At 40.4% G+C, this 26859-nt stretch overlaps 1 protein-coding gene across 1 annotated transcript; it reads left to right on the plus strand.

Moving 5' to 3' along the window:
• The first annotated feature begins 1788 nt into the window (after positions 1-1788).
• Positions 1789-20482, plus strand: srm (spermidine synthase). Its single transcript, XM_055659449.1, has 8 exons — positions 1789-2235; positions 10528-10648; positions 12838-12930; positions 13917-14070; positions 16375-16458; positions 17684-17829; positions 19324-19446; positions 20027-20482. The coding sequence occupies exons 1-8, from the start codon at positions 2105-2107 to the stop codon at positions 20042-20044; spliced, it is 870 nt and encodes a 289-aa protein (XP_055515424.1). The 5' UTR covers positions 1789-2104; the 3' UTR covers positions 20045-20482.
• Positions 20483-26859: the final 6377 nt, after the last annotated feature.

The raw sequence follows: 26859 nt of genomic DNA on the forward strand, positions 1-26859 counted from the left end.
AGAATATGTAAACATAGTACACTGTAAACAATATGATAAACGAGAGAAAAACAAAGTTGAGTGTGTATATACACATTCTCACAAGTACACACACACACATATTATACACTCAATATTTCTTCCTGATGGCAGTGGTGAAATGAGTGTGTGGCCAGAATGGTGTGGGTCTGTGATGATGCTGGCTGCCTTTTTGAAGCAGTGACTCCAATAAATTCCCTCAAGGTCAGAGCCGGTGATGGACTGGGCAGTTCATAACTTTTTGCAGTTTTTTCCACTCCTGGACATTCAAGTTGCTGAACCAGGCCATGATGCAACCAGTTAATATGCTCTCTACTGTACACCTGTAGAAGTTCAAGAGAATCCACTTTGACATACCGAATCTTCACAAGAAGTAGAGGCTTTGATGTGCTTTATTTATAATTGCATCAGTATGCTGAGTCCAAGAAAGATCTGTGGAAATATGCACGCCCAGGAAGTTGAAGTTTTTGACTCTGTCCACCGTTGATATAAACAGGATTGTGGGTCCTCATCCTTCCTCTTCCAAAGTCCACAATCAGTTCATTGTTTTTTTTCTGATATTAAGAGCCAGGTTGTAGTGCTGGCATCATTTGGTCAATCGGTCAATCGCACTTCTATACTTTGACTCATCACCATCTGTAATTTGTCCAATGACGGTGGTGACCTCGGCTGGGAGATGCAATGGAGGAAACAGCTTTTTGTAGAGTAAACAGATGTGCAGGACAAAGTTCCCTTCTAAACAATTTAATGCTCAAGCAGACATGTTGTGAATCGGTCTGTTTTCCACTGCTCTCCTATAGATTATAGCTGAATTAAGGACTACTTTGTGTTACAGAGCTTGCTTCATACTTGATCAGACAAGCATGAGGCTACTGTTCTAATACAGTGGCTGCTCTATACTTCCCACAATTGGCCTTAACAACAACTGACATCTCTTAATAATAGCCATTTTTTTCTTTGCCAGCAGGAGAAATTAAAAGTTGGTACATGTAGTACTTCCTTGTACAATGATGAATGGGACATCAGAAAGCTGATATGACAGAATTTTAGCATTAATATCTTTCCGTTCTTAACTGCCAGAGGAGGTAGTTGAAGCAGGGACTATTGCAAAATTTAAGAAGCATTTAGACGGGTACCTGGATAGGGCAGGTTTGGAGGGATATGGGCCAAGCGCAGGCAGGTGTGGGACTATTGTAGATGGGACATGTTGGTGAGTGTGGGAAGGAACTGCAGATGCTGGTTTACACTGAAGATAGGCACAAAATCCCGAAGTAACTCAGCGGGACAGTGTCAGCTGTGGACAAGTGACTCACCTTCAGTTACTGCCTTTGGGACATCCACACCTTGCCTTTTTTGTAAGTCTTTGTCTTAAAGGGGAATGACTGTGTAGGACTCCCATCAATTTCCTCTGTCAGAAACCAGTGGGTGGGATAAAACCATTCCCTCAGAACCGCTTTAAAAAAAAACTTCCTCTCTACTCTGATTCAAAGATTATAGAGCAGAGTTCTGATTCACGTCTTTCTCTACAGGGACCCTCCCCATCACATCATTTTTTCCCCCTCCCTGACTCACCTCGCCTCGCCTCCGACCTCACCTCGGCTGACCCTTCCCCCCCCCCCCCCCCCAACGGCCGCTCTAGTCCCGCCTTCCTCCGCCCTCCTCGTCCAATCGCAACGTAGACGGCGGCCTGTCAATCCGGCGCCTGCCTCCCGATAAAGCTCGGCTCGAGAGGGGGGGTCGTGCACATGCGCGCTCTCTCTGCTTCTGGCCCTCACCGTGCTCGAGCTGCTGCCGCTCGTTGGGTGTTCGCGCGGTTGCTGCTGCCGGGGGCGGGCGGGCGGGCATCAACGGTCGGGCGCGCAGGACACCGGCAGCACGAGAGCCCGGGGACCGACCCACCCTCCCAACGACCGGCGGGAACGGACGCGGGGGAGCCGGCGCGAGACATCCAGCCCGACCGGCGATCGGGCCCGGCGACACCGGCGTGAGAGGCCGGGACCGAACCAGAACCAGGCCGGCGAGCGGGCCCGAGACCCCGGACTCCACCGACCGGCGAACGGGCCCGAACACACTCGGCGTCCCAGCCATGGACATCATCAAAAGCGGCTGGTTCACCGAGACCTCCACACTATGGCCGGGCCAAGCCATGTCCCTGGAGGTGGAAGAGGTCCTCTACCATCAGAAATCTCCCTTCCAGGACGTGGTGGTCTTCAAAAGGTCAGGCATTTTCCCACCGGAGAAAATAGCAGCGGGCAACTTACTCTTAAAAAGGAGAAAGGGTGGAACGAAAATGCCTTCGTGTCGCCAGTAATAGTAATGTTGCAGTCACCGGCCGGCAATGGGCCGGGTTGACAACGGCTGCGAGTATAGGGTTACATCATGTCATCGGGACGTTCACTACTATTCCGTGCACATGCATCAGATGAGCACAAGTTTGGGCAAAGGAGTGGGATTTTCACTAACATCTTAAACGTGGAGAACGGGTAATTTTTGACTGGGAGTTGGTTCCAGGGTGCTTTAGCACCTGAAGACAATTTGGTACTTTATTTGTCACATGTACTGAGGTACAGTGAAATTCATTTTTGTATGTAAAGTTCTGTGTACAAAATAGGTTGAGTGGTTGCATTGGGTTGATCAGGTCAGAATTATTCCCGAGGTGGACACAAAGTACTGGAGTAACTCAGTGGGTCATATCTGGGCTATGTGATGTTGCGGTTCGAGACTTCTTCAGGCTGAGAGTCAGTGGAAAGGGCAACGAGATATAGAACAAATGAATGAAAGACATGCAAGAGGCAACGATGATCTAGGAAAGGTGGAGCCCACAATGGTCTATTGCTGGCTATTGGGTAGGTGATAATGAGTTATACAGAAAGTGAACAGAATGACCGGAAACTAGTACGAAGGCTAGGATGAGGATGGGACGGAGAGAGGGGATGCAAGCCTGCGGGTTAAAAGGCTTGCAAAGATTACAGAAAAGGATGGGCCTGAATTGGATCTGAAAGTACATTTATAACTGAGGAATTGTTAACTTGGAGGTTTGCTGATGTCACCAAATATTAATGGGCTGGTAAAGGAGAGGGATGGTTGATTGAAAACAAAGTTGAGAAGGCTTTACTTTTACTGCACCAATGCAGGCCAGCTGAAATTGGATGGATGGCATTTGATAGCAGTTAGGACATAATGTCAATTTTGTGTTTATTTAAAAAGGAGAACAGACAGCAGTGCACCAGCCATGCTGGCCTGGTCTTAATGTTGTCTTTGAATAAAGCTTTAACTCTTCAATTCTTTCCTTTTGAAAGCTTTAACCCTTCATTTGTTTAACATGCATGTCCTCCATAATGTTTGGGACAAAGACCCATCATTTATTTATTTGCCTCTACTCCACAATTTGAGATTTGTAATAGGAAAAAAATCACATGTGGTTAAAGTGCACATTGTCAGAATTTAATAAAGGCCATTTTTATACATTTTGGTTTCATCTTGTAGCAATTTTAGCAGTGTCCCCCCACTTCAGGGCACCATAATGTTTGGAAGACAGCAATGTCATGTAAATGGATGTAGGCATGTTTAGTATTTTGTTGCAGATCCTTTGCATGCAATAGGGTGGTTGTACGAAAGGTCACTGGGTCATGGGGCTCGATGCACGGAGCCGCTAAATCCAACTGGAAGACATCCGTCACTTCCGGTACATGTTATTAATGCTAGAAACGTGTACTTTCCTACCTGTTAAAAACCGCCAAAATGTTGAATTTTTGCGCTGAAAAAAATTGTGGGAGTCGGGGCAAGTGTGAGAGACATGTACCTAACTTTAGAATTCCAAGCGTGAAGCGAAATTAAGATAGAAGCGAGCAGCTAAAGTGCTTGATAAATATTGGGAATTATCGCGTTTGATCACTGCATTTCATCAAGTAAGGCATTATTTGTGTTTTTTCTTGATTCCGTTGGTATCTAAAAATTCTCAGAAGTGATAAATCTGGCTGTAAATGTTTCTTGAGATGCATTTTCATTTTGTATGTAAAAACCCACGAGAACTATGGGCGATTTAAAAAATGTACAGCCAGATTTATCACTTCTGAAACTTTTTAGATGCCAAAGGAATCAAGAAAAACACAAATAATGTCTTACTGTTGATGAAATGCAGTGAGCAAACGGCCAATGTTCGCCAAGCACTCTGGCTGTTGTTGTCCCTTCAGCTCTTGTTTTTATCTACCGTCATTTCTCCTCACTTTTGGAATTCTGAAGTATGCTAAACGTCTCACACGCTTATCCAGATTTCCATAATAATTTGCAGGGCAAAAATTGACCATTTCAGTGGGTTTTAACGGAAACAATGGTAAGTGCCTACCTGCAGTTCATCGCGTGTAATCCATTTGGAGTAGCCTAGCAACAGTACGGGTCATGGGTCGTGACCCAACTGCCGTGAAACCTCCCTATAACTGCTTGAAGTCTGTGATTGATCGACATAACCAGTTGCTGGGTGTCTTCTCTGGTGATGCTCTGCCAGGCCTGTATTGCAGCCATCTTTAGATTGTGCTTGTTTTGGGGGTTAGTCCCCATCAGTTTTCTCTTCAGCACATAAAAGGCATGCTCAATTGGGTTCAGGTCGGGTCTCCTTTGTTCCCTGAGCAGTATGTTTAGGATAATTGTTTTGTTGTAGAATGAACTGCCGGCCAATGAGTTTTGAGGCATTTGTTTGAACTTGAGTTCAAACAAATCTCTTTACACTTCAGAATTCATTATGCTACTACCATCAGCAGTTGGATCATCATGTGCGATAAGTGAGCCAGTACCTTCAGCAGCCATACATGCCCAGGCTATAACCCTACACCCCCCCCCCCCCCGGCTCCACCACTGTGTTCCACAGATGAGGTGGTATGCTTTGGATCATGGGGCAGTTCCTTCTCTCCTCCATACTTTGCTCGCCATCAATCTGATATAAGTTAATCTTCGTCTCATCTGTCAACAAGACCTTTTTCCAGAACTGTGGTTGCTCTTTTAAGTACTTCTTGCCAAACTTAACCTGGTCATCCTATTTTTGCAGCTAACCATTGGTTTGCATCTTGCAGTGTAGCCTCTGTATTTCTGTTCATGAAGTCTTTTGTGGACAGTGGTCATTGATAAATCCACACCTGACTCCTGAAGAGTGTTTCTGATCTGACGGACAGGTGTTTGGGGATTTTTCTTTATTATAGAGAGAATTCTTCTGTCATCAGCTGAGGAGGTCTTCCATGGCCTGCCAGTCCCTTTGCGATTTGTAAGCTCAGCAGTGCTCTCTTTCTTCTTAATCATGTTCCAAACAATTTATTTTGGTAAGCTTAAGATTTGACAGATGTCTCTATAACAGTTTTATCCTTGTTTCTCTGTCTCATAATGGCTTCTATGACTCATTGGCACAGCTTTGGTCACCATGTTAATAAGGTGATGGAAAGACTAGGTGCTGTTGCCATTATATGGCAGTACACTTTGATCTGCTGAAGTGGGGTCCTTTTCAATCTTACTGCATTTGAGTTTTGTGTAATCACTCTATACCCATTCAGGATTATTAGGTCGTAAATTTATTCAAAAGTTGTTAATCTAGGATGACTGAATGAGATGATCAACTTGTTTGAGTGCCATCAATTGCAACCTTATTTTAAAGAAAATTGCACTGCACACAATATAAAAGATACAATACAGAAACAGTCTCTTCTGCCTCTGAGACAGCACCAGGCATCAACGACCCACTAGTTTTACTTTAATTTCCACTATTTTGTTCTCCCCACATTTACATCTATTCCACCCAGATTCTACTACTCATCTGGGGGAGGTAATTTAATGACCAATTAACCTACCAACCCATTCATCTTTATGATGTGGGAGCAAATTGCAGTACCCACATGATCATAGGTTGAGTGTGCAAATGCCATGATAGTACCTAAAGTCAGGATCAAACCCATGTCATTGGTTCTGAGGCAGTGGTTCCACAAACTGCCACTGTGAAACATATGTGGTAATTGCAGCAGAAAGCAAAGTGTGGTGATGAAGCCCATGTTGTATGACACAGTGAATGGCAAATTGGCTTTTTTAGGGTTGGAAATCGAGATGTTTCCATTGTATTATGGAAGTTACCTATTATATTGAGAGCCCATTTGGGGAATCTATTTTGATTAGGGACATACATTGAAACAGAATAAACCCAAAAGTCTTTCCCCAAAACAGAGTAAGTTAACTGGTGCTTTTAATGTTTCAGATTCCGATTCAATTTAATTGTCATTGTCAGTGTACAGTACAGAGACAACGAAATGCATTTAAAGCCACAGATATGAATGAACACGTAAAATGTAATACAGTGACAGATAAGTTTCCAACTGAAGATAGACCCAAATTGCCGGAGTAACTCAGTGGGACAGGCAGCATCTCTGAAGAGAAGGGATGGGTGACATTTTGGGTCGAGACCCTTCTTAAGACGTTTGAAATTCTGAGGAAGGATCTCAACCCAATACATCGCCCATTCCTTCTCTCCCGAAATGCTGCCAGCCCCATTGAGTTACTCCCAGCATTTTGCATCTATCTTCGATGTAAACCAGCATCTGCAGTTCTTTCCTATACATATTAAGTATCTAATGTGCATTTGCTTAAATTAAAGCTTTGTTAAACCACTTGCCGCCCTTCAGTTTTATTCTCTCTATAATATCCTTTTTTGAAATTACAGTGGAGGTAGAACTTGAGTTTTGTTGAACATACACTCCGTCTAAAACCTATCCTTCTGATTAAACTTTCAAGCAGCTCTCAGCTTTTTAGTCATAGTGGCCTGTTTATTTTCTAGACCTATTGATGTGAAGCTGAAGGGTTCATGAATCTAGCAATTTACTTGCTTATATGTCTATACCAACATCATGAGCAAGAAGTTCGTACCAAAATAGAAATACACTCTTGAGAAATCTTGGATTTAGATTCAGATTCATTTATTGCCTATCTCCAGGATGCAATGAAATTTCTTATTTGTTTGAAGCTCGTAAAGTAAGTACATATTAAAGATAGATACAACAATAAATATATCTAATGCAAAGTAGCAGAACGGCGCAAAGACTGTAGTGCAGTCAGAAGAAATGCAAACAAGAGTCTAAATTGTCCTGACCCAAAATATCCCCTATTCATGTTCTCCAGAGATGCTGCCTGGCTCGCTGAGTTACTTCAGCACTTTGTGTCTTTTTTTGCGTTGTCTGACTTCTGTGATATAATTTAGATGATAGTTATTTAGTTTTTTTCTCTTTCTGGCTCTGTTCTTTCGATACGTGGCAAGCTAATTTGTGCACTGTGGCAGATGACGGCTGAATCAACAGAAAAGTTCACATGACCATTTATTTGCCAATTCAAGTAGTGATTTAAATTCAGCAGTATTTGCCGTGTATTTAAAAAAACTTTTGGTGATAGTTATCTGGTGCAGTCATCTGAATCTGTCTAGCTTCCAGTACAAAATCTTATGTTGACTCAAAAAACTGCAGATGCTGGAATCTTGAGTAAAAACAGGTACTAGAGAAACTCAGTGGGCTAGGTATCCTCTGTGGTGGGAATGGACAGACCATGTTGGTTGGGGAGGCTGAGGAAACAGTTGACAGCTGCAAAAACAGGCTTCAAGAAGGGCAGGAGCAACAGCCTGGCATTCTTGTTTATAGTGATTTTGGATGAGGTGGAAAAAGATGTACTTTGTGGTGGTGAGTAGTGACAGAAATATTCATAGGCATGAAATGGGTTGTTTTTCCAATTGATGCAAATTAGAAAAAAAAATCAATGCTGGAAATCTGAAATAAGAGCAGAAAATGCTGGAAGCGCTCAGTAGATTAGGTAGCATGTCTGGAAAGAAAAATACAGAAAATTTGGGGTCCAAGAAAACCCCGAATGGTGAAAGACAAATACGTTACGATACGATATATCTTCATTTACCTCAGGAGGGAAATTGATCAAATAGTGTTTGTTTTAAGTTGTATGGGAGTGTGAGAGGGATGGATAGGACATTCAGAGGGTGAGATCGTGGTTGCTATGGAGATAAGCTGGTCATGACATAACCTGATTGATTGCTGAACAAGGGCTGTTAGAGGTAGCATAAGCAACATCTATCTGAGAGATGTGGAAGCAAGGAACTACAGATACTGGTTTACAAAAAAGACACTAAGTGCTGGATTAACTCAGCAGGTCAGGCAGTATCTCTGAAGAACATGGATAAGTGATGATATGCAGACTGAGGAAGCAAAATCTGAAATAAGAGCAGTTGGCGAAGATCTCAACAAAATAATACAAAACAACTTTGAAACGCAGAGCTGTGTGGCTGACAAATTAGGTCAAGTAGCCCTAATAGATGGGGGGATAACAGTCAGATGAATTGCCTGCTCTAGAACCGGCCAGCTGTAAAAGACAGTGTACTTGATCTGGAGCTATTGAATTCAATGTTGATTCTAAAAGCCTGAAACACATTCAGATGGGAGGTGAAATGCTTTTCCACAAGTTGCCACAAGCTTGCATTTGGCTGAATTGTAGCTGTGTATGTTTGATTGAGAGTTGGATGGAGACATAAAGTGATGAGTAGCTGGAAGCTCTGATTGCCTCTGTGGTCGTGAATGCAGGTTCTCTACAAAGTGAATACTCAGTTTGGGTTCTCCACAGGAAACTATGCACTAAATGCGATGCAGTAGATGGGAAGAAGTACAAGTGAATCGCCTGCAAGGATTTTAATGGTGGGAAGGGCAGGTGTTGCATCTTCAGTGGTTGTTTGGGAAAGTGCTATGAGAAGGGGAAAGCTTGGAGCCGAAAGAGTGTTGTTAAGGGAATGATCACCTTGGAATGCTGAAAGTGCAGAAGAGGATAGGATGTGTCTGGTAGTGGAAATTGTGAAGCTTGGTCTGTTTAACATGGAGGCAGATGGAATGGTATGTGATGACTGGAGTGTCTATCCTTGCTCCCTTAGGGAGAAGGTGTGCGAAAATTGGTTGTTCTTGCAAGTGACAGGGTGTGAGGAAGTATAGTCAAGATAATGTTCAGTCTAGGAGTTTGTCACTAAACTACCCTCAGACAGACAGAGCCAGGATGGGAAAAAAATGTGCATGTGCCACATGAAAATAATAGCTGGGTAGAAATTTGGCAAATGTGACAATACTTTCAAGTCCTTTTGAGTGAAGCACCTATGCTTCCTCCATGTACCAAAAAAAAGGTGAGAGCAGGGGAAAACAGGACTGAAATAAAGGACCATGGTAAACAGCCTGGTGAGTCAGGGTCCAAACCATGAGATGTGTGGAAATTGGATAACAGCTTATTGAATGCGCAGGGAACAGCAGATGCTTGACACAAAGTGTTGGAGTAACTCAGTGGGTCAGCTACCATATGTGGAGAAAATAGATGGGTGACGTTTTGGGTGACCCTGAAGAAGGACCTTGAACATTCCGAAAAGGGTCCCAACTCAAAACATCACCTATCCATGTTTTCCACCGAGTTGCTGCCTGACCTGCTAAATTACTCCAGCACTTTGTGTCTTTTAAAAGAGTATTGGAGATTTACTGTCAGCTATTTAGCTTTAAAGGTTGGGTCGGGTGTTGAGAAAAATACAATCTAGTATAATTGATTCAAGGCAGTTTTTGTAAACATTTATACTAAAGATATAATTTTGTGACGTATTAAATAAGGATGACACATTTTCTCCTTCAACAATAAAATGATGTATTTCTGAAGTATTTTCTCTGTGCGATCATTAAACCACATTTTCATTAAAATACGTTTTCTGGCATGGCAGCAATGCTGGTTTCCTTCTGAATCTGAGGCTGTTCTAATTATATACACAGTCATACAAATATCAGTTATTTTGATATTTATCTCCATTGAGATAATCATATCTGTACTTGGTGGTTGTACTTCCCAGCAGTTTTGTGCACTTCCTCCTCTTGCTCTTCTCTCCCCCCCCCCCACCTCTGAAAATGTTGAAGCAAGTTATAGCACAATGGTTAAATTTAATTAATTTAGAACAGGCATTTGTAGTAAATTCTTTTCAAAAGAGACTCCAGTAACTACATTTTATTGTTGAAGGAGAACACGTGTCATACATATTTAATATGTCACAAAATTAAATCTTTGCTATAAACTGTTTATCAATTTAGTGACGCATGGAAGTGAAACTTCTTGTCTGGTTTCTGAAGCCTGTGGAACTATGCCTAGATGTTATTCCCTATATCCAAACCGACATGTTAATATCCAGTGGAGAATCCTAGCCAGTTCTTATCCATAATCCAGGGAAACAGTTGTCTATAAAATAGCATTCCACCTGTTGGCCTGACTGCAAAACAGCAGGCGTGTACATATTTGATGCCTAACTGGTGATTATACCCTATTGCAGGGGTATAACTTTTATTTGGGAAACAACCTTCTCAGCATTTTAATGAAAGTAATATATCTTAAAGAAAGCTTAACTGCAACATTATTGCACATATTTAAAGTCTCAACCACACTTTCAAAATTACATTGAAATATTATTTGTTTTCTCTGCAGCAAAACCTATGGTAATGTCTTGGTGCTGGATGGTGTGATACAGTGCACTGAAAGGGATGAGTTTGCATACCAAGAAATGATCGTAAATTTGACACTCTGCAGCCATCCTAATCCGAAAAAGGTAAAATCAAAAGGTATTTTACTTTTCAAAAGCCTTTGGGAAAGAAAAGGTCATCTGAAATTACTAGTTTAAAATAAGATATTGAGGACTGAGAGAGCCATAAATCCTTGAGATCCGATGACTTGCCTCAGTTTCAAAGAAAAATGGCTTTTGGACAAGTTGGTTGTCATCTTCCCAAAATTCCATGGTTTCTTGAATTCTTTCCACAGAATTGTACCTTTAATGGGATAAAGCTACAATCGGTTATTAAGGAAAATGTAATGGCGCTTGGGAAAGAACAGGATGGGGTAGAGTAAACATCAATATTTGGAAGGTTACTTGTACATGTAGCAGAACAAAGTGAATCTATACCACTTGATGATCCATGCATGAGATTTTCACTAAACCAGCTGATATTTGTCTATATAGAGCAATTATTTTTTTGTTTTCCAAAATATTTTGGTGCATTGTCTTCCATTCTGTCCAATATGATTCCATTCTCCAGCTGCATTGCAATTTTCCAAATGTCTGTTTAAAAGTGCATTGTCTGCATGATTTTTCTGCACGGGAGCTTATTTAAATAACACCTATATGATAAATACCTTTGGACTGATTACACCTACAGTAAATGTGCTAAATGAAAATTCTTGCAGTTGATTTTTAAACTGCCCATGTAGCGTGCATTTACAATAGGCAAAACAGTACAGGGGAGAAGGAAGATGGGGAATAAAAAGGAAATGGTGCACTTGGGGATGGATGATTTGGGGGCTTGGTGGTGGGGGGGGGGGGATTTATGCACTGGGATGGCTAGGGAGAGAGAGCAGGAGTTGAGGGTTATGATTTAAATTCAAAAAATTAAATGTTCATACCATTGAGTTGTAAGCTACCCAAGCAGAATTTGAGGTGATATTCTTCTAATTAGCATGTAGCCTCATTCAGGTCATGGAGGAGACCTAGAAATGATTTGTTAGAATGAGAAGGGAATTGGTTAGGAACCGAAGGGTCCAGCAAGCCTTGGAGGACAAAGCGCAAGAATTTGACATAACGATCGCCTAGTCTATGCTTGGTTGAGCTGATATAAAGGAGGCCTCACTGGGAACAGAGAATGTAGTAGATGAGATTAGAAGAGGTACACATGAACTTCTCTCTCACCTTGAACAGAGTCCCTGGGTGGGAAGTGAGAGAGGATGTGTAGGAACAGGCAGTTGTGTCTTGCAATTGCATGAAAACTCTGCCGGAGCCAGGTGAACGTCTTGGCTCCTCGTTGGCATAGGCTGACTGTTCTGGTACCGTTGGACACCTCTTGGAGGCCCGCGTCAGACAGCAGGGCCTGCCCTACCACTTTTTCAACAGATTTGAAAGCCAGTCTGACCTGCATCGAGACTTCCAAGGGAAATGCATTGACTGCCATCTGGGCTGCCCATACAAGAAATGAGTTTTGCTGTGAAATTAATTTGCATTGTATATTTGTTTAATTTAAGTTTCTAGCAGTCCATGGTGCTTTAGAGACATGGGACGTGTATAATTAGTGATCCTGGTGATCTGGGAAAATCAGATAATATGAGAAGACTCTGGAACCAAGGGTGCCAGAAATTCAATGTTCGACCTGTACCTCCATCGTCCTCCTCCCATTAGGCAAAATACACAGGTGTGTGAAAACCACACCACCACACCCAGGAAGAGCTTCTTCCCCTCTGTTTCAGTCTTCTCAATGTCCTTTCCAAAAGCTAGGGTATGGTCTGATTCACCACGACCCCATTGGACTTTGTTTATGGAACTGCTGCACTACAATGCTGAGAAATATATTCTGTGCTCAGTATCTTTCCCTTTGCTCTGCCCATTTGAGTTTGGCTCGACTATATTTGTGCATAATATTATCTGATTGGATAACATGTAAAACACGGCTTTTCACTGTACCTCAGTACACCTGACAATAATAAATCTAAAGCTAAGCCTCCTTGATGAGTGAATTAATTGTTTGGAGAAAATGCCATTATGACGTTCTCAAAGTATTTCACTGAAATGGTAACACTCGGTGGGTGCATGAAGTGTGAGTTGCTTCTTTCGTGAAGCTTTGCCGAATTGTTAGGTGTACAGATACAGCATTTCTCTGGCAAGCGTAATTTGCTTAAGTTGCCTATTGGTAAATATTCTTAAATGTAAATGGAATTTCTTGTTTATACGTTTGATTATCACTTTTTATATTTTAGGTCCTCATAATTGGTGGTGGTGATGGTGGAGTATTGCGCGAAGTTGTGAAACATTCCACTGTAGAGTCTGTAGCACAGTGTGAAATCGACGAGGTAATGGAGCACATCTCTACATATTGAATACATTTTGTATATCTTTAATGCCACCTGATAATTGTACACCAGCTCTGAATTTGATTTCACTTATAATGTGATGTCCATTCCCCACAAAAGATCTTGTGATTTTGTTTCGAGAATTCTGTTTACCTGGCAGATATTTGTCAATGGATTTCTAGTGGCAGGCAGCTGATGTAATTGGTGGCTAAACAGCAGATCCTTTTAATGAATACCCCCAGCCATATTTTCATTATTTGGCATACAGAGAATTCTAACTTTAAATGTTCTAAATTACTGTAAAGATTGGAAATCATTATTAAATTGAAATACAAAATTAGGACATTATGAAAAACCTCGATAAAATTCGACTGGGGCAGATAATTACTAGGGTAGATTAGCAAGCTATGTGCCTAAAATTTGTATGCTCCATAACAAGCAAGATCTCAATGCCATTGCCAATGGAATCTGATCATAAACTGGCAGAAATTTAAACTCGGTAATTTCATTTTCATTGGGTTTATCCACAAACCTGTAGATAAACAATTGCTGATTAGTTGATCCATGCCAAGGTTTATGCCTCATCTATGCTGCCTCACAATCCTGTTAACATAATCTAATCCCGACTCCCTCATGTAGAATTATAGAGGGAAGCAAGCCCTTCACCCTAACATGCCCACACTGGCCAACATGTCCCAGCTACACTAGTCCCACCTGCCTGTGTTTGGCTCATATCCCTCCAAACATGTCCTATCCATGTACTTGTCTGTTTCTTAAACATTGGGATAGTCCATGCCTCAACATGTTCAGGACATGTCCATAGATCAAATGATCATCTCATCCAAACACTGCCCCAGGGCTGAAAGCCAGCAGCTGACCCACAGCCCTGTTTGCCATTTGTACCATTGTATGTGAGCCATACCATTTGTTAAGTGAGTGTATAAGCTGTGGTACACTTGCCTTACGTGTTTTTTTTTAATCTTTAGGATGTAATCAAAGTTTCCAAAAAGTACCTTCCTGGTATGGCGGTGGGTTTCTCAAGCCCAAAGTTAAAACTCCACGTTGGGGATGGCTTTGAGTTCATGAAGGAGAACCAGGATGCATTTGATGTAATTATTACTGATTCCTCAGATCCAGTAGGTACGAAATCTGAACAGTCCAGTTGTTAAAGAGTGAAAGTAACTGGACTCCACCAGCTTTCCTTCGATGACCAGGGAGAAGTGGAAATATTCTTAAATATTAATGGCACAAAATGCCGGATTAACTCAGCGGGACTGGCAACATCTCTGGAGGGTCGAGACCCTTCTTCAGACTAGTCAGTGGAAAGGGAAACAAGAGATATAGACAGTGATGTAAAGAGATGTAGAACAAATAAATGAAAGATCAGCAAAAAAGTAATAATGATAAAGCAAACAGGCCATTGCTAGGTGAGAACGGGAACCTGGTCTGACGTGGGGGAGAGATGGAGAAAGAGGGAGTGCAAGGATTACCTTTAGATAAAGAAATCAATATCATACCACTAGGTTGTAAGCTGCTCAAGCGAATTATGAGATGCTGTTCCTCCAATTTGTGATTAGCCTCACTCTGACAATGGAAGAAGTCTCGGACAGAAGGATCAGTGTGGGAAAAGGAAGGGGAATTAAAGTGTTTGGCATCAGGTAGGTCCATACATACTGAACAAAGGTGTTCAGTGAAACGATCGCCCAGTCCACGCTTGGTCTCGCTGATGTATAAGATTGACCAGGAAGTTACGAAGGGAAGGGTCTCTGCGGAAGGCGAAAAGGGGTGGAGATGAGAAGATGGGATTTGTGGGATCCTGTGGGAGGTGACGAAAAAGTTGGAGGATTATGTGTTGCAGGCAATGGCCAATGGCTGTTACGACAAGGAGGAGGGGGAGAAAGGGCGGAGCTGCGGGGTGCCGAGGAGACACATGCGAGTGCCTCATCTATGATGGAGGAGGGGATGTCCTGGTATGGAGCACCTCATCTTGGGCGCCGATGCGGTGTAGATGGAGGAAATGGGATAGAGTCTTTGCAGGAAACTTGTTTCCTTGTTTTTGTTTAAAGAGTAAATGAATGCTGTGAGAATGACATCTTACTGATATTTGGCAATCTCCCATGCTCTTAACTGACTGAGTTAACTTGTAGATTGAAAGGATTATTTACAATTCTCAGATCTTTGGAAATAAATTTATTTGGTAAAGTTTGATTCAGAATGTACTGAAAAAAATGAAACAAAGTTAAGTTTGACAAAAAATTGTTCTTTAGTTGATCAATGCAATAGGACTTTAGAGAAAGCTCAACACATTAAAAAAAAAAAGCCCTATTAGCTTTTATCAAGATGATGAGCTAAGATGCGTTAGATGGTGTTAATCGTTTGTGTTAAACTTGCAAACCACATTTGTAGGCAGTTGTGCTGCAGGCTGACTCGTGCATTGAACACTGAGCATTATGTATTTGGTCCTTAGCAGGATTGAATTGTCTGATTCTTATTTATCAGCATCTTCAGACCATAATCATGTTATTTCAAAATTCCGACCCTTTATAGATAAAAAGGAAGCCTTCTGTTGATAGATACGCAAATACTACAGTAGATAATCGAGTTATGCTAGCTTGGAGGGCAGGAGGATGAGGGGTGATCTGATGGAGTTATATAAAGTCATGAGAGGAATAGATCAGGAAGAGTCTCTTGCCCAGAGTCGGGGAATTGAGGACCAGATGACATAGGTTTAAGGTGAAGGGGAATAGGTTTAATAGGAATCTGAGGGGTAACTTTTTCACACAAAGGGTGATGAGTGTATGGAAAGAGCTGCCAGAGGATGTAGTTGAGGCAGGGACCATACCAAAGTTTAAGAAACCGTTAGACAGGTACATGGATAGGGTTTGGAGGGATACGGGCCAAACGGAGGCAGGTGGGACAAACGCAGCCGGCGTGCGCAAGTTAGGCAAAGGGCCTGTTTCCACGCTCTGACTCCATCAGAACAAATGCAGCTTCAAACACGTGCAGCTGTGTACTTCACGATGTTCCCAAAAAAGGTATGGCTTTAGTGAGGACTAGATTTTGTAAATTTGTGTATTTCTTTGGGATCTAGTGATACTAATTTAAGCATTGTATTATGTAAATACATCTGAAGTTTAGGTGGCTGCTGATTCATTGCTGACGGTCTGTATTATAATCAGCAGTTGAGTTTAGTTCATAGCAAAGTACTTATCAAAACTCCCAAAATTTAATTATCCTAGTAATTCATTAATTTTCGTTTTCCCTGCCAAGACATTCTATTTGGTAACATTTGTGTTTAGCAAATTGCTAATTAGTTGAAAAGCACAAAAAGTCACAAAGAAGTTAACTGTATCAATATGAAATATGCTTGTGGTATTTTACCTTTTTTTGTTCCCCTTCATTGTTTAATCCTTGCTGTGTTTGTCACTCTCCTTTGACTCCAAGGTCCTGCTGAGAATCTATTTCAGGAATCTTACTATCAACTGATGAAGTATGCGTTGCGTGAAGGTGGAATCCTCGGTGCTCAAGGTTAGTGGTTCGTATTTTCACTTATAGAACTTGTATTTTATTCTGGCTTTATAGCACTTTGATTTTTTTTTTTTTTCCCACAATCCAACTTGAAGTAAAATGCGTAACTGATTCTTGTTTTCTAAATAAACTAGTTTTATTTTCCTTAATAAAATATGACCTTTTAATTTTAATGTGGATCCTTTGGCATATTTTGGGAGGACTTGAAACCATCCCTGTGTTCATTTTCAATTCCCCACTTGGCAGTTTAAGCTGCGTCATGAATAGGCCAAAATATTTACATTTATTGCAATTTGTATGACCAGATCAATATTGTATTCCTGACTAGCAGGTTTTCTGACAGTTACTGCATAAATTAATTGTATGTACTAATGTCCTTGTGGCAAATTAGTGCTAAAGCAATATACTAATTGTTTTATACTTAATGTCTTTGTTAACCCCCCCAAAAGGCCATATTGAATTTTCTGTCTGTGTAATACTTGCATAAGAATATTTGACTTTCTACAGTTGTTCTCCATGGAAGGCATAAACTAAAAATCCAGTCTGAATAATTATCAATTTTTCTTAAATACCAGTATCACTTCCATATTTGTACTTCTGGCAATCCCCCTCCCAACACTTTAATTCGTTATTGTTGACTCTAAACCCTCTTAACAGTGGACAAAAAATAATTCCAGCTTTGTTTTAACATTTGTAATTTTTAATATTTGTTTTAGAAATTAAACAAGTTTTGATCGTCCAGTTTATACACTGGTCCATATATTCAAAAACATACAGCAATACACAGGAACAGGCCCTTCAGTCCATGATGTCTGTGCTAACCATGATGCCAAATTAAACTATTTCATTCTACCCGCACGTGATTCAAATCCATTCATGTCTTGCATGTTTACGTGCCAGTCCAAATGCTTTTTAAATGCCACGATCGCTTTTGTTTCCACAAGCATGTACCAGCCACTCTCCAATTGCCTTCTTTACCATCCTATCTGCTGATATTGCACTTTTATGGAGCTATTGACCTGGAAAGTTCAATTTTGATTCCTTTCAGCTCAGTGACCCAATGATACTGGTTTTCTGCACTTAATCTAAGATTCCTTATTTAAATAATGGTTTGACAGCAAGGGCCCATGTGAAATTTAGAGGGAGAAAATGCAAGTTGACAAAACCTTTTGTAAATGAGAGAACTAGAATTTTCAGATTTTTGATCTGACTCTGACTTTTGTAGGTGAATGTCAGTGGCTGCACCTTGAGCTTATAAAGGAGATGCAGAGGTTCTGTAAGTCCTTGTTTCCAGTGGTTGAATATGCATACAGCACAATACCAACGTATCCCAGTGGGCAGATCGGCTTCATGCTGTGCAGTAAAAATCCTGTGAGTCAATTGTTCTTCAATTTGTTCCTCAATTTCTAGATTTCTCTCTCTGCAGCCTGTGATTTGTGCTAAAGTTCACGTTCATTGTCTGGCATTTGTTACATTCATTGATGTGACCAGAGAATGGTCACATCAATGAATGTTTCTTGCCATGAGGTTAAGTAAAAACAGGCTGTGGCACTTATCAAACCTCTAGTATTTTTATTTATCACTGAGAATTTTGATTTACTTTGTACTTATTTAATTGCACCTACAATTCGGTATTGTTGGCCTGTGCAAATCTCTAAATATCTAAAGGATGCTGTCTGACCCGCTGTTACCAGCAATTTTGTCTTTCTTTGGTAAAACAGCATCTGAAATTCCTTGTTATTCTCTAAATATCATGGGTGGTTATATGAAATTGTGTTGTGACCATTAAACATAGCTGGATTAAACACAGAATCTTTTATTTGGAATTGATTTGTTAAAGATAAACCGTGTTAAGGGGCTGTCCCACTTGGGCAACCTAATCCGCGAGTTAAGAAGAGTGCCTTCGACCTTCAAGCTCGAGGGCACTCGCCTGGAAAGCCTCATGCTGGAACAACCGCCCGCGTTGAATCCGCGAGCTGGCTCTCTCACTCTCTCACTCTCTCACTCTCTCACTCTCTCACTCTCTCACTCTCTCACTCTCTCACTCTCTCACTCTCTCACTCTCTCTCACTCTCTCACTCTCTCACTCTCTCACTCTCTCACTCTTTCACTCTCTCACACTCTCACTCAAACACTCACACACACTCTCACACAGCAAAAGTGGGGGCCATGGAAAGCGGGGGAGCGCTGTCTGAAATTCACACCCGCAATGAAGAGGAAGGTAAAACGGCTGCACAATAATGGTAAGTCCTTTAGAGAGCGCGGAGGGGAAGAGAAGGGGGGAGACACTTTTAAGAAGTGTAATAAAGTTTAGCGGGCATTTTACCTACGGGCAGGTTTTCCTTGGTCCTGAAAACTCCAATGAGCCAATCAAAATGCCCGGTCAGCTAAGGAGATTGCCTACGGCTGCCCTCGACTGCCTGTAACCAAATAGCGACCCCACTCCACTGCACTACGAGTTCAAAAGAGCCATGCCGACCAAATTTTACTCGCGGAAAATATTTCAACATGCTGAAAATCTTTCCGCAACCTAGCTGAGGCCAAGAGTATTCGGGAACTTCCATCGAGCATGAAGGAGCGACCTCATAAGACCTCCTAGGACCACGTGTCGACCATGCTGCGAGTTTGAAAGTTGAAGACACTCTTCTAAACTCGCAGATTAGGTCGCCCAAGTGGGACAGCCCCTTTAGTTTGACAGGTCACATCGGTGGCTGCTTTGCTGGTGAAGGGCATTATATTTAACAGCTTCACTAATCAATGTAGACTATAAGTTGGATGCACATCATTAAACTAAAAGTACAACAACTTTTTGAAATCTTTCTGCTTTTGCTACAGTTGAAACTAATTTGTTTGATTCATTTATAGGAAACAAATTTTCGTGAGCCTGTGCGGCAGCTGTCAGCTGGAGAAGTGAATAGGATGCAACTAAAATACTACAATGCAGAAATGCATCGGGCTGCATTTGTTCTTCCAGAGTTTGCTAGAAAGGTAAACCTTCCTGATATTTCTGCCACATTTGAAGTTTGGGATGGTTTGGTTTAGTGCTTTTTCCAACAAGGTATTTGCTAACTGTTTTTCTACCACACCTGCTGTCTCGATATCTATCTATTCTGTCTGCTATTCCCAAGTGGCTCCACTTTACCTGTCTCTGTCTGCTTTCATCCTCCATCCCTCCTTGGTCCAGCTTTCACCCATTGGCTTCTTTCACCCCAACCTCTCTCTTCTTTATACTGGTTACTTTCTCACTCCAATTTCAGTCCAGATCAAATATCTCCACCTGATATATAATCTCTCACACTCTCTGAACTCTCACTCTCTGAACCCTCTCCCTCTCTCAACCCTCTCCCCCTCCCCCTCTCCCTATCTCTCTCCCTATCTCTCTCCCTCTCCCTATCTCTCTCTCTCCCTATCTCTCTGGCTCCAGATTCCACTATCTGCATTCTATTGTATCTGGTACCATAGTGTGGTAGGTGAACTAGCATGCAACTTGCAGAAATGTTCCAAGATTGCGGAAAACATTTTTAATGAATTCTTGCACCAGAATAAAATATTTCTGTTTATCTTGCAGGCTCTTAATGGGGAATAAAAGTAATTCCAATGCTTGCTGTTCACTACCATCAGTACTGGAATGTGTTGAAAAATACTATAGTCGATTTATAGTGGAGCTGTAACCTACCATCCAGCTTATTAACCCTCTCCTGTCTTCAGGGAGGAAACCTGTAATTGGACTGCTCAGGAGACTAGAAAATAATGATGCTAAATAGAAGATTGAATTTCAGTAGCTTTTTAAAGACCACCTGCCTTGTGATTTCTACCAAAACATTTGGGTGGTTTCTTGTGGAGTTGGTCAAGTATACTGTGGACTTCCTGAACCTTGTGTAGTCAGCTGATTAATCAGTAAGCTGGATTTGTAGATGCTTCACATGACGGTGGATTGCTGAAACCTTAATCAGTGATGGTTCTAGACTGGAAAAGATTAAAAAATTTTAACAAAAAACTAAATAAAAATGCAATCATCTAATGTCTAGAACTTGGAATTATATGGAAACGTTTGACAATAAGTGCTTGGGAACTTTGAATCAAAAGGATGAAAATCCTGCTTAATTTTGTCTTAATAGCATGCTTATTAATATGATGCAGTCTCCAATAGGATTCACTACAGTTGTACTGAAGCAGCAGCTCAAAACTATTGATTAATTATGGAATGAATTGTGATTTGTTTTTTCCCCTGTTTCTCCAAACTGTCAATTTTCTTTCCCTTTCGCCTTGAGGTCTCGCTTCACATTGTCCTTGTTTTCCCCTCTGGCTGTGAATGCTTTTATATCATTGCAAGTAAGCTAAATTCTGTGGTGTTTATCTCTAATTTTCCTTATTTGTAATACTATGTAGGCACACTATGCAACTGCAAACCTTTTTGTGACAAAGTTTTCCCTCTCCATTCCAGCAAAACACATTCTTTTTAATATATTGAAGTGGGATGGGTGAAGTTTAGCCAATATGTGGAAGCATGTGTACTATTTCATTAAATCACTTGGGAGGAACAGATTCCTTGGAATGATTGAAATTGGCCGGCAAATTACTGAGGTGGGGGGGGTGGGGGGGGGGGGGGGGGGGGGGGGGGTAAATGTGGTGATGATAGAGGATAGCAACTCAAAATTATTCTCTTTGCCGGGTATAATAACATTTTGGTCAATGGTAAACTTTTTCAGAAGGGACAAATAAATCCAGCATTTAATTGGGTTGGCTTGATACACCAGATAGTATAATTTCTTAGCCTGTAGGACAAAATCCTATAAACTTTTTAAATCTTGGACCATTAATTGCCCATCATTGTAATTCCAGTTGCACTGTTCCTTAATTGGTACATGTGACAATAAACTGAACTTTGAACCTTGGAATCAAAGTCTCTAGGGATTTTTTATTATTATCCATTGATAGCAATGTATTTAAAATTCATGTATAGTGCCCTCCATAATGTTTGGGATAAAGACCCATTGTTTATTTATTTGCCTCTGTACTCCACAATTTGATATTTTTCTAATATTTAAAAAAAAAAAAATCACATGTTAAAGTGCACATTGTCAGATTTTAATAAAGGCCATTTTTATACGTTTTGGTTTCACCGTGTAGAAATTATAGCAGTGTTTATACCTAGTCCCCCATTTCAGGTCTCCATGATGTTTGGGACATATCAATCTCATGTAAATTAGTGTAGTCATGTGTAGTATTTTGCTGCATATACAAAGGATATGCAGCAAAATACTACACATGACTACACTAATTTACATTGTTGCTTGAAGTCTGCGATTCATGGACATCACCAGTTGCTGGGAGTCTTTTCTGGTGATGAACTGCCAGGCCTGTTTTGCAGCCATCTTTAGCTTATGCTTATTTTGGGGGCTAGTCCCCTTCACTTTTCTCTTCAGCATATAAAAGACATGCTCAATTGGGTTCAGATCGGGTGATGACTTGGCCACTCAAGAATTAACCATTTGAAAACTCCTTTTATTACTTTGGCAGTATGTTTTGGATCATTGTCTTGCTGTAGAATGTACCAATGAGTTTTGGGGCATTTGTTTGAACTTGAGCAGATAGGATGTGTCTATGCACTTTAGAATTCATTATGCTACCACCATCAGCAGTTGTATCATCAATGAAGATAAGTGAGCCAGTACCTTCAGCAGCCATACATGCCCAGGCCATAACCCCCCCCCCCCCCCCCCCCCCACCATGTTTCACAGTTGAGGTGGTATGCTTTGGATCTTGGGTAGTTCCTGCTCTCTTCGATACTTTGCTCTTGCCTTCACTCTGACATGTTAATCTTCATCACATCTGTCCACAAGACCTTTTTCCAGAACTGTGGTTGCTCTTTAGGTACTTCTTGGCAAACTGTAACCTAGCCATCCTATTTTTGCAGCTAACCAGTGGTTTGCATCTTGCAGTGTAGCCTCTGTATTTCTGTTCATGAAGTCAACTGCGGATAGTGGTCATTGACAAATCCACACCCGACTCCTGAATAGTGTTTCTGATCTGTCGGACAGGTGTTTGTGGATTTTTCTTTATTATAGAGAGAATTCTTCTGTCATCAGTAGTGGAGGACTTCCTTGGACTGCCAGTCCGTTTGTGATTGGTAAGCTCAGCAGTGCTCTCATTCTTCTTAATCCTGTTCCAAACAGTTGATAATGTTAAGCCTATGGTTTGGCTGATGTCTAGCAGTTGTATTCTTGTTTCTCAGTCTCATTATGGCTTCTTTGACTTTCATTGGCACACCTTTGGTCCTCACATTGATTAACAGCAATAAAAAATTGCATGGGTGATGGAAAGGCTGGAGGAAAGAATAGGTGCTGAGAGCTCTCTATTAAGAAGCTGCATTAAGAAGCAATTATTACGCATCTGAGCAATTACAAACACGTAAAGCCATGAGTCCCAAACATTATGGTGCCCTGAAATGGGGAGAACTATGTATAAACACAACTGTAATTTCTACATAGTGAAACCAAAATGTATAAAAATGGCCTTTATTAAAATCTGACTGCACTTTAACCACATGTGATTGTGTTCTATTACAAATCTCATATTGTGGAGTTCAGAGGCAAATAAATAAATGAAACATTTATTTGTCCCAAACATTATGGAGGGCACTGTAACAGCTACGCTACTAGGGCTATTTTAATCAGGTTACGGTGGGATAGTATTATCCAACAATATATTTTAAAGGCTAGGATTGTTTTGTGAATGAAAACCTGCTGATTTCAGCACCTCCCCTGTGCTTGACCTCAACAAAAGGGAACATCCAACCACAACTTCATTGAATACTCTCAACAACCTCAGTCTAGTCTCCCAGTTGGTTTAAACAGAATGTGTTACTAGCGAAGGAACGTTTTTGTTAACTATGTAATGGTTTGTGGAAATGTCAACTTGATCAACATTCAGCTGGAGATTTATTTTTCATTCGGAATAGGGAATAAGCTTTACTTTAAAAAAAAAAAAAAGAATATTTCTACCTCCAAGAAAAGGCTATTGCTTTGGCCCTGCTTCTAGGTGTTATTTATAATTGTGATAATTTGTTTGAAACATGGAATTATGCACATTATCAGATCATCAGTTTAATGAAAACTGCGATTCCCCAAAATCCAGAAGGCAAGCTCTGTCATGCATGGGAATTTGATTTCTTATTGTCTTTGTTTAAAGTGAGCATCTTTAATCAGGTTTCTCTATTATAGAAAATAATTTTGTCACTAAGGAAATGCTTTAACATTTCAGTATTTAATACTACAGAAAGGGGAGGTTTGCCCTCCTCGGTCCCTATCTGCCAATCCAATCAAACTAATATTTTAAGTTGGAAATCCATTGTGTTACACTTTAATCAAATGTTTCTGTTCCAAGATGTTTGGTTTAATATTTCCAGGCCTAACCTACTAAGAGTTATTACAGAATGATAATGCAACCTGTACAATAATTCTGGCGTTCCACTGACATTTTTTGCGAAACCCAATTGGAGAGTTGTATATACTGGCACAGTTTTGTGCACCTTGCACTATCATTTCAGAAGGGATACCATGGATGGATGAAAGAATCGCTCTTCTGAAATGTGAAACATAATTAACTATCCAGGAACTCCATCTGCACTTATCCAACCACTTCACCAACCTATTTATTTCCTTGAAACCTATTCCCGTCCCCTTAATTCTTTATGCCTCCAAATTTTGTCATCTACAAATATGGAAATAGTTCCAGTTTACCATGTCTAAATCATTAATATTTATTATTTAAAGCAATAATGACCCATGGACCCACAACGTGTCTCTTTAATCCAAACCTAATTCCTCACTATTATTTACACTGTTGTGGTCAATTTTCTGTTCAAGCTGCTACCACCTCTTCTATTTAATGACGATAAGAAGTTTATTATGTGACAGTGCTCTAGTCGTCTTTTGGAAGTTCACGTTGCACATCAACCATGTTTGTGCTACTGATCCTCGTTCCTCAGACAAAATACAATAAATTATGGTTATCTTTAAATTCTTTTTTTAATTGCTAATTATTTTGTAAGGTTGCTTCAAAAATAAACGGTTATTGTAAGACCTTTGAGGAAATTACTTGATCCCAATGGAATCCAATGCCATTAGCTCCAATTTCAAGAAATGGCAGTGGGCACTGCCTTTTTTATAAAGTAAAAAAAAATGGACATGCTGCAGTTTCTTTGTAACATTTAATATTTCTTGATTTTATATTTTAACTGCTGTAATTCTGTAAAACAACAATTGTGCAGGTCTCAACCTTATTGCTTGGTGACATTTTTTACGCATGGAAACAAGCTCCTGCTGAAATAGTTGCCTTGTGTAAAAAGTGCACAGTTGGTTGAAATGAAAAATCATATGCCTAAATAATTGATACATGATGCTGACATTGCATATTTCAAGTAGGACAGATGTCTACGCATATGACGTCTTGCTTCACCTTGAACACAATTACCTAAAGTTTAAACCATCGTAGCATTGTGCGCAATTAACGGGATCAGCAGATGTTTCAGTGTTGCTAAAAATAGTAAGTTACCTTGAAAGAAAAAGAGGATGTTAAATGAGATCCACTTCTGAAGAAAGTGACATTTTTTTAATACAAGACGTGCAGAATCTGCATGAGCAAATCACCAACAACTGTTCATAATCTTTAGTAAGGGTTTATCTTTTTTAATACTTAGTGCCTTGCTCATTTTTCAATGGTCTTAAAGATCAGTGTTACAGTTTATGTCCCCTCAACCAGGTGATAAGTTTGTTCTTCATCGTAGGTCTCCAAATTTAACAAAAAGTGACGAGTTTCAATTTTCCTTTGATTGCTAATCTTAGTTTTATTATAATCCCGTATGAACAGTTCCACTTAAACAATTCATGTAAAATCTACATTATACTTGCTATTTTCACTTGCTGTATTGGCTCCAATGGTATTGCTGTGGTTGTTCAAGTAGTTGATATGTAGAAAGAGAACCAGAACCATGAGGTGCGATTTCTTCAAGGGATTTTGTGATATTTGCTCACTGAAATTTTACTGGTTTATATCATCAATATTACACTTCTGAACTATGCAACTAATTTTTATTAGATTTGCAATTTAAACGGCTGCTTCCATCCTGTTTGTTCACTTCATGAGTTGGGGACAAAGCCTCAGTCCCATTACTCCTATGTGAACATTGACTTGATATCTCCATGAGGTCAAAGCTGCAGGGTTTTGTTTTTGCTCCTTTATAATAAAACCTGAGCATTGTGAAACAAATTGGCTTTACAATTGATTGTACACCAAGAGTATAATTTTCATTAATACTGGAATCACCTCAGTCACCATAGCCTTAACTTGGCATAGGAATGGTTGAACATCCAGATTTTATCAGTGTTGGAGTGAATGCTTTGTCGGAATTGTACAAAACATGAAATAATATTTCCCCTCATTTAATTTCTGCTTTCCATCTGAAAATCTTCTTGCAACCTCTAGCCATTGTGCTGTCAGATGGTTCATTGAACTCTTGTTTGTTGTTGTGCTGCAATATAATGGTTAGTATTTATTAAAATTGACGATGTATAAATCGAAGTGCACTCTTTTAATACTAAAGACCATGATACAATTATTAATTGAAAAATAAAACTTCAAAATACACTTTTTCTAATTTAAGGTAATTGTTTGGTTTTACTCTTTTTGCCATTTGCCCTTTGAACTTGACCGATTCCTTACAGTTGAAAACCTTTTGAAAGTGATTCCTATCAATGCACTTATCCTTTTCTGCCAGTAAGTTACAAAAGGTAATGATGAACCAAAGAAGAAAAATAAAATAAAATACAATGAATCCTAGAAACCAGATTACATGCAGAATTGATCTGAATGGAATAGGCTTGAGATCATTTGTGTGCTATTCTCATTGTTGTGCCCAACAAACAATGTCACTATTCATGTATGAGCATAACAAATAGGGTTTGCCCCCCTGAATCTGCTTACCTTTCAATAAGTTACTGATTAATCTGGTCTTTTCCCACTTCCCCATATCCCTTGACTCCCCAGTAATGATGAGGGTTTTGCCATATCACCCTTTCACCAGAGTTCATGCTGTTATTGCTGTAAATCTGGAAATTAGTATTTGCCATCACCCTTGAAATTGGCCATTCTTCTTTCCAGTGGCGAAGCTGATAAATCTGCTGCCTCAGCACCAGAGATCAAGATTTAACCCTAGCTCAGGTGCTGTCTGTGGAGTCTGCACGTTCTCCCTGTTTCCTCCAGGTGTGGGTTAATTGGCCTCTGTACATTGCCCTCAGTGGCGGACTGGCCAGGGTGTCAGCTTGCCTAATGGCAAGTGGGCCCCCTATATCAAGTGGGCCCCTGATGAATTGGGCCCCCTTTGTCTCGTGGCAACCAATA

The sequence above is a fragment of the Leucoraja erinacea genome, chromosome 30 (assembly GCF_028641065.1).
Source record: "Leucoraja erinacea ecotype New England chromosome 30, Leri_hhj_1, whole genome shotgun sequence".
NCBI classification, from domain to species: domain Eukaryota; kingdom Metazoa; phylum Chordata; class Chondrichthyes; order Rajiformes; family Rajidae; genus Leucoraja; species Leucoraja erinaceus.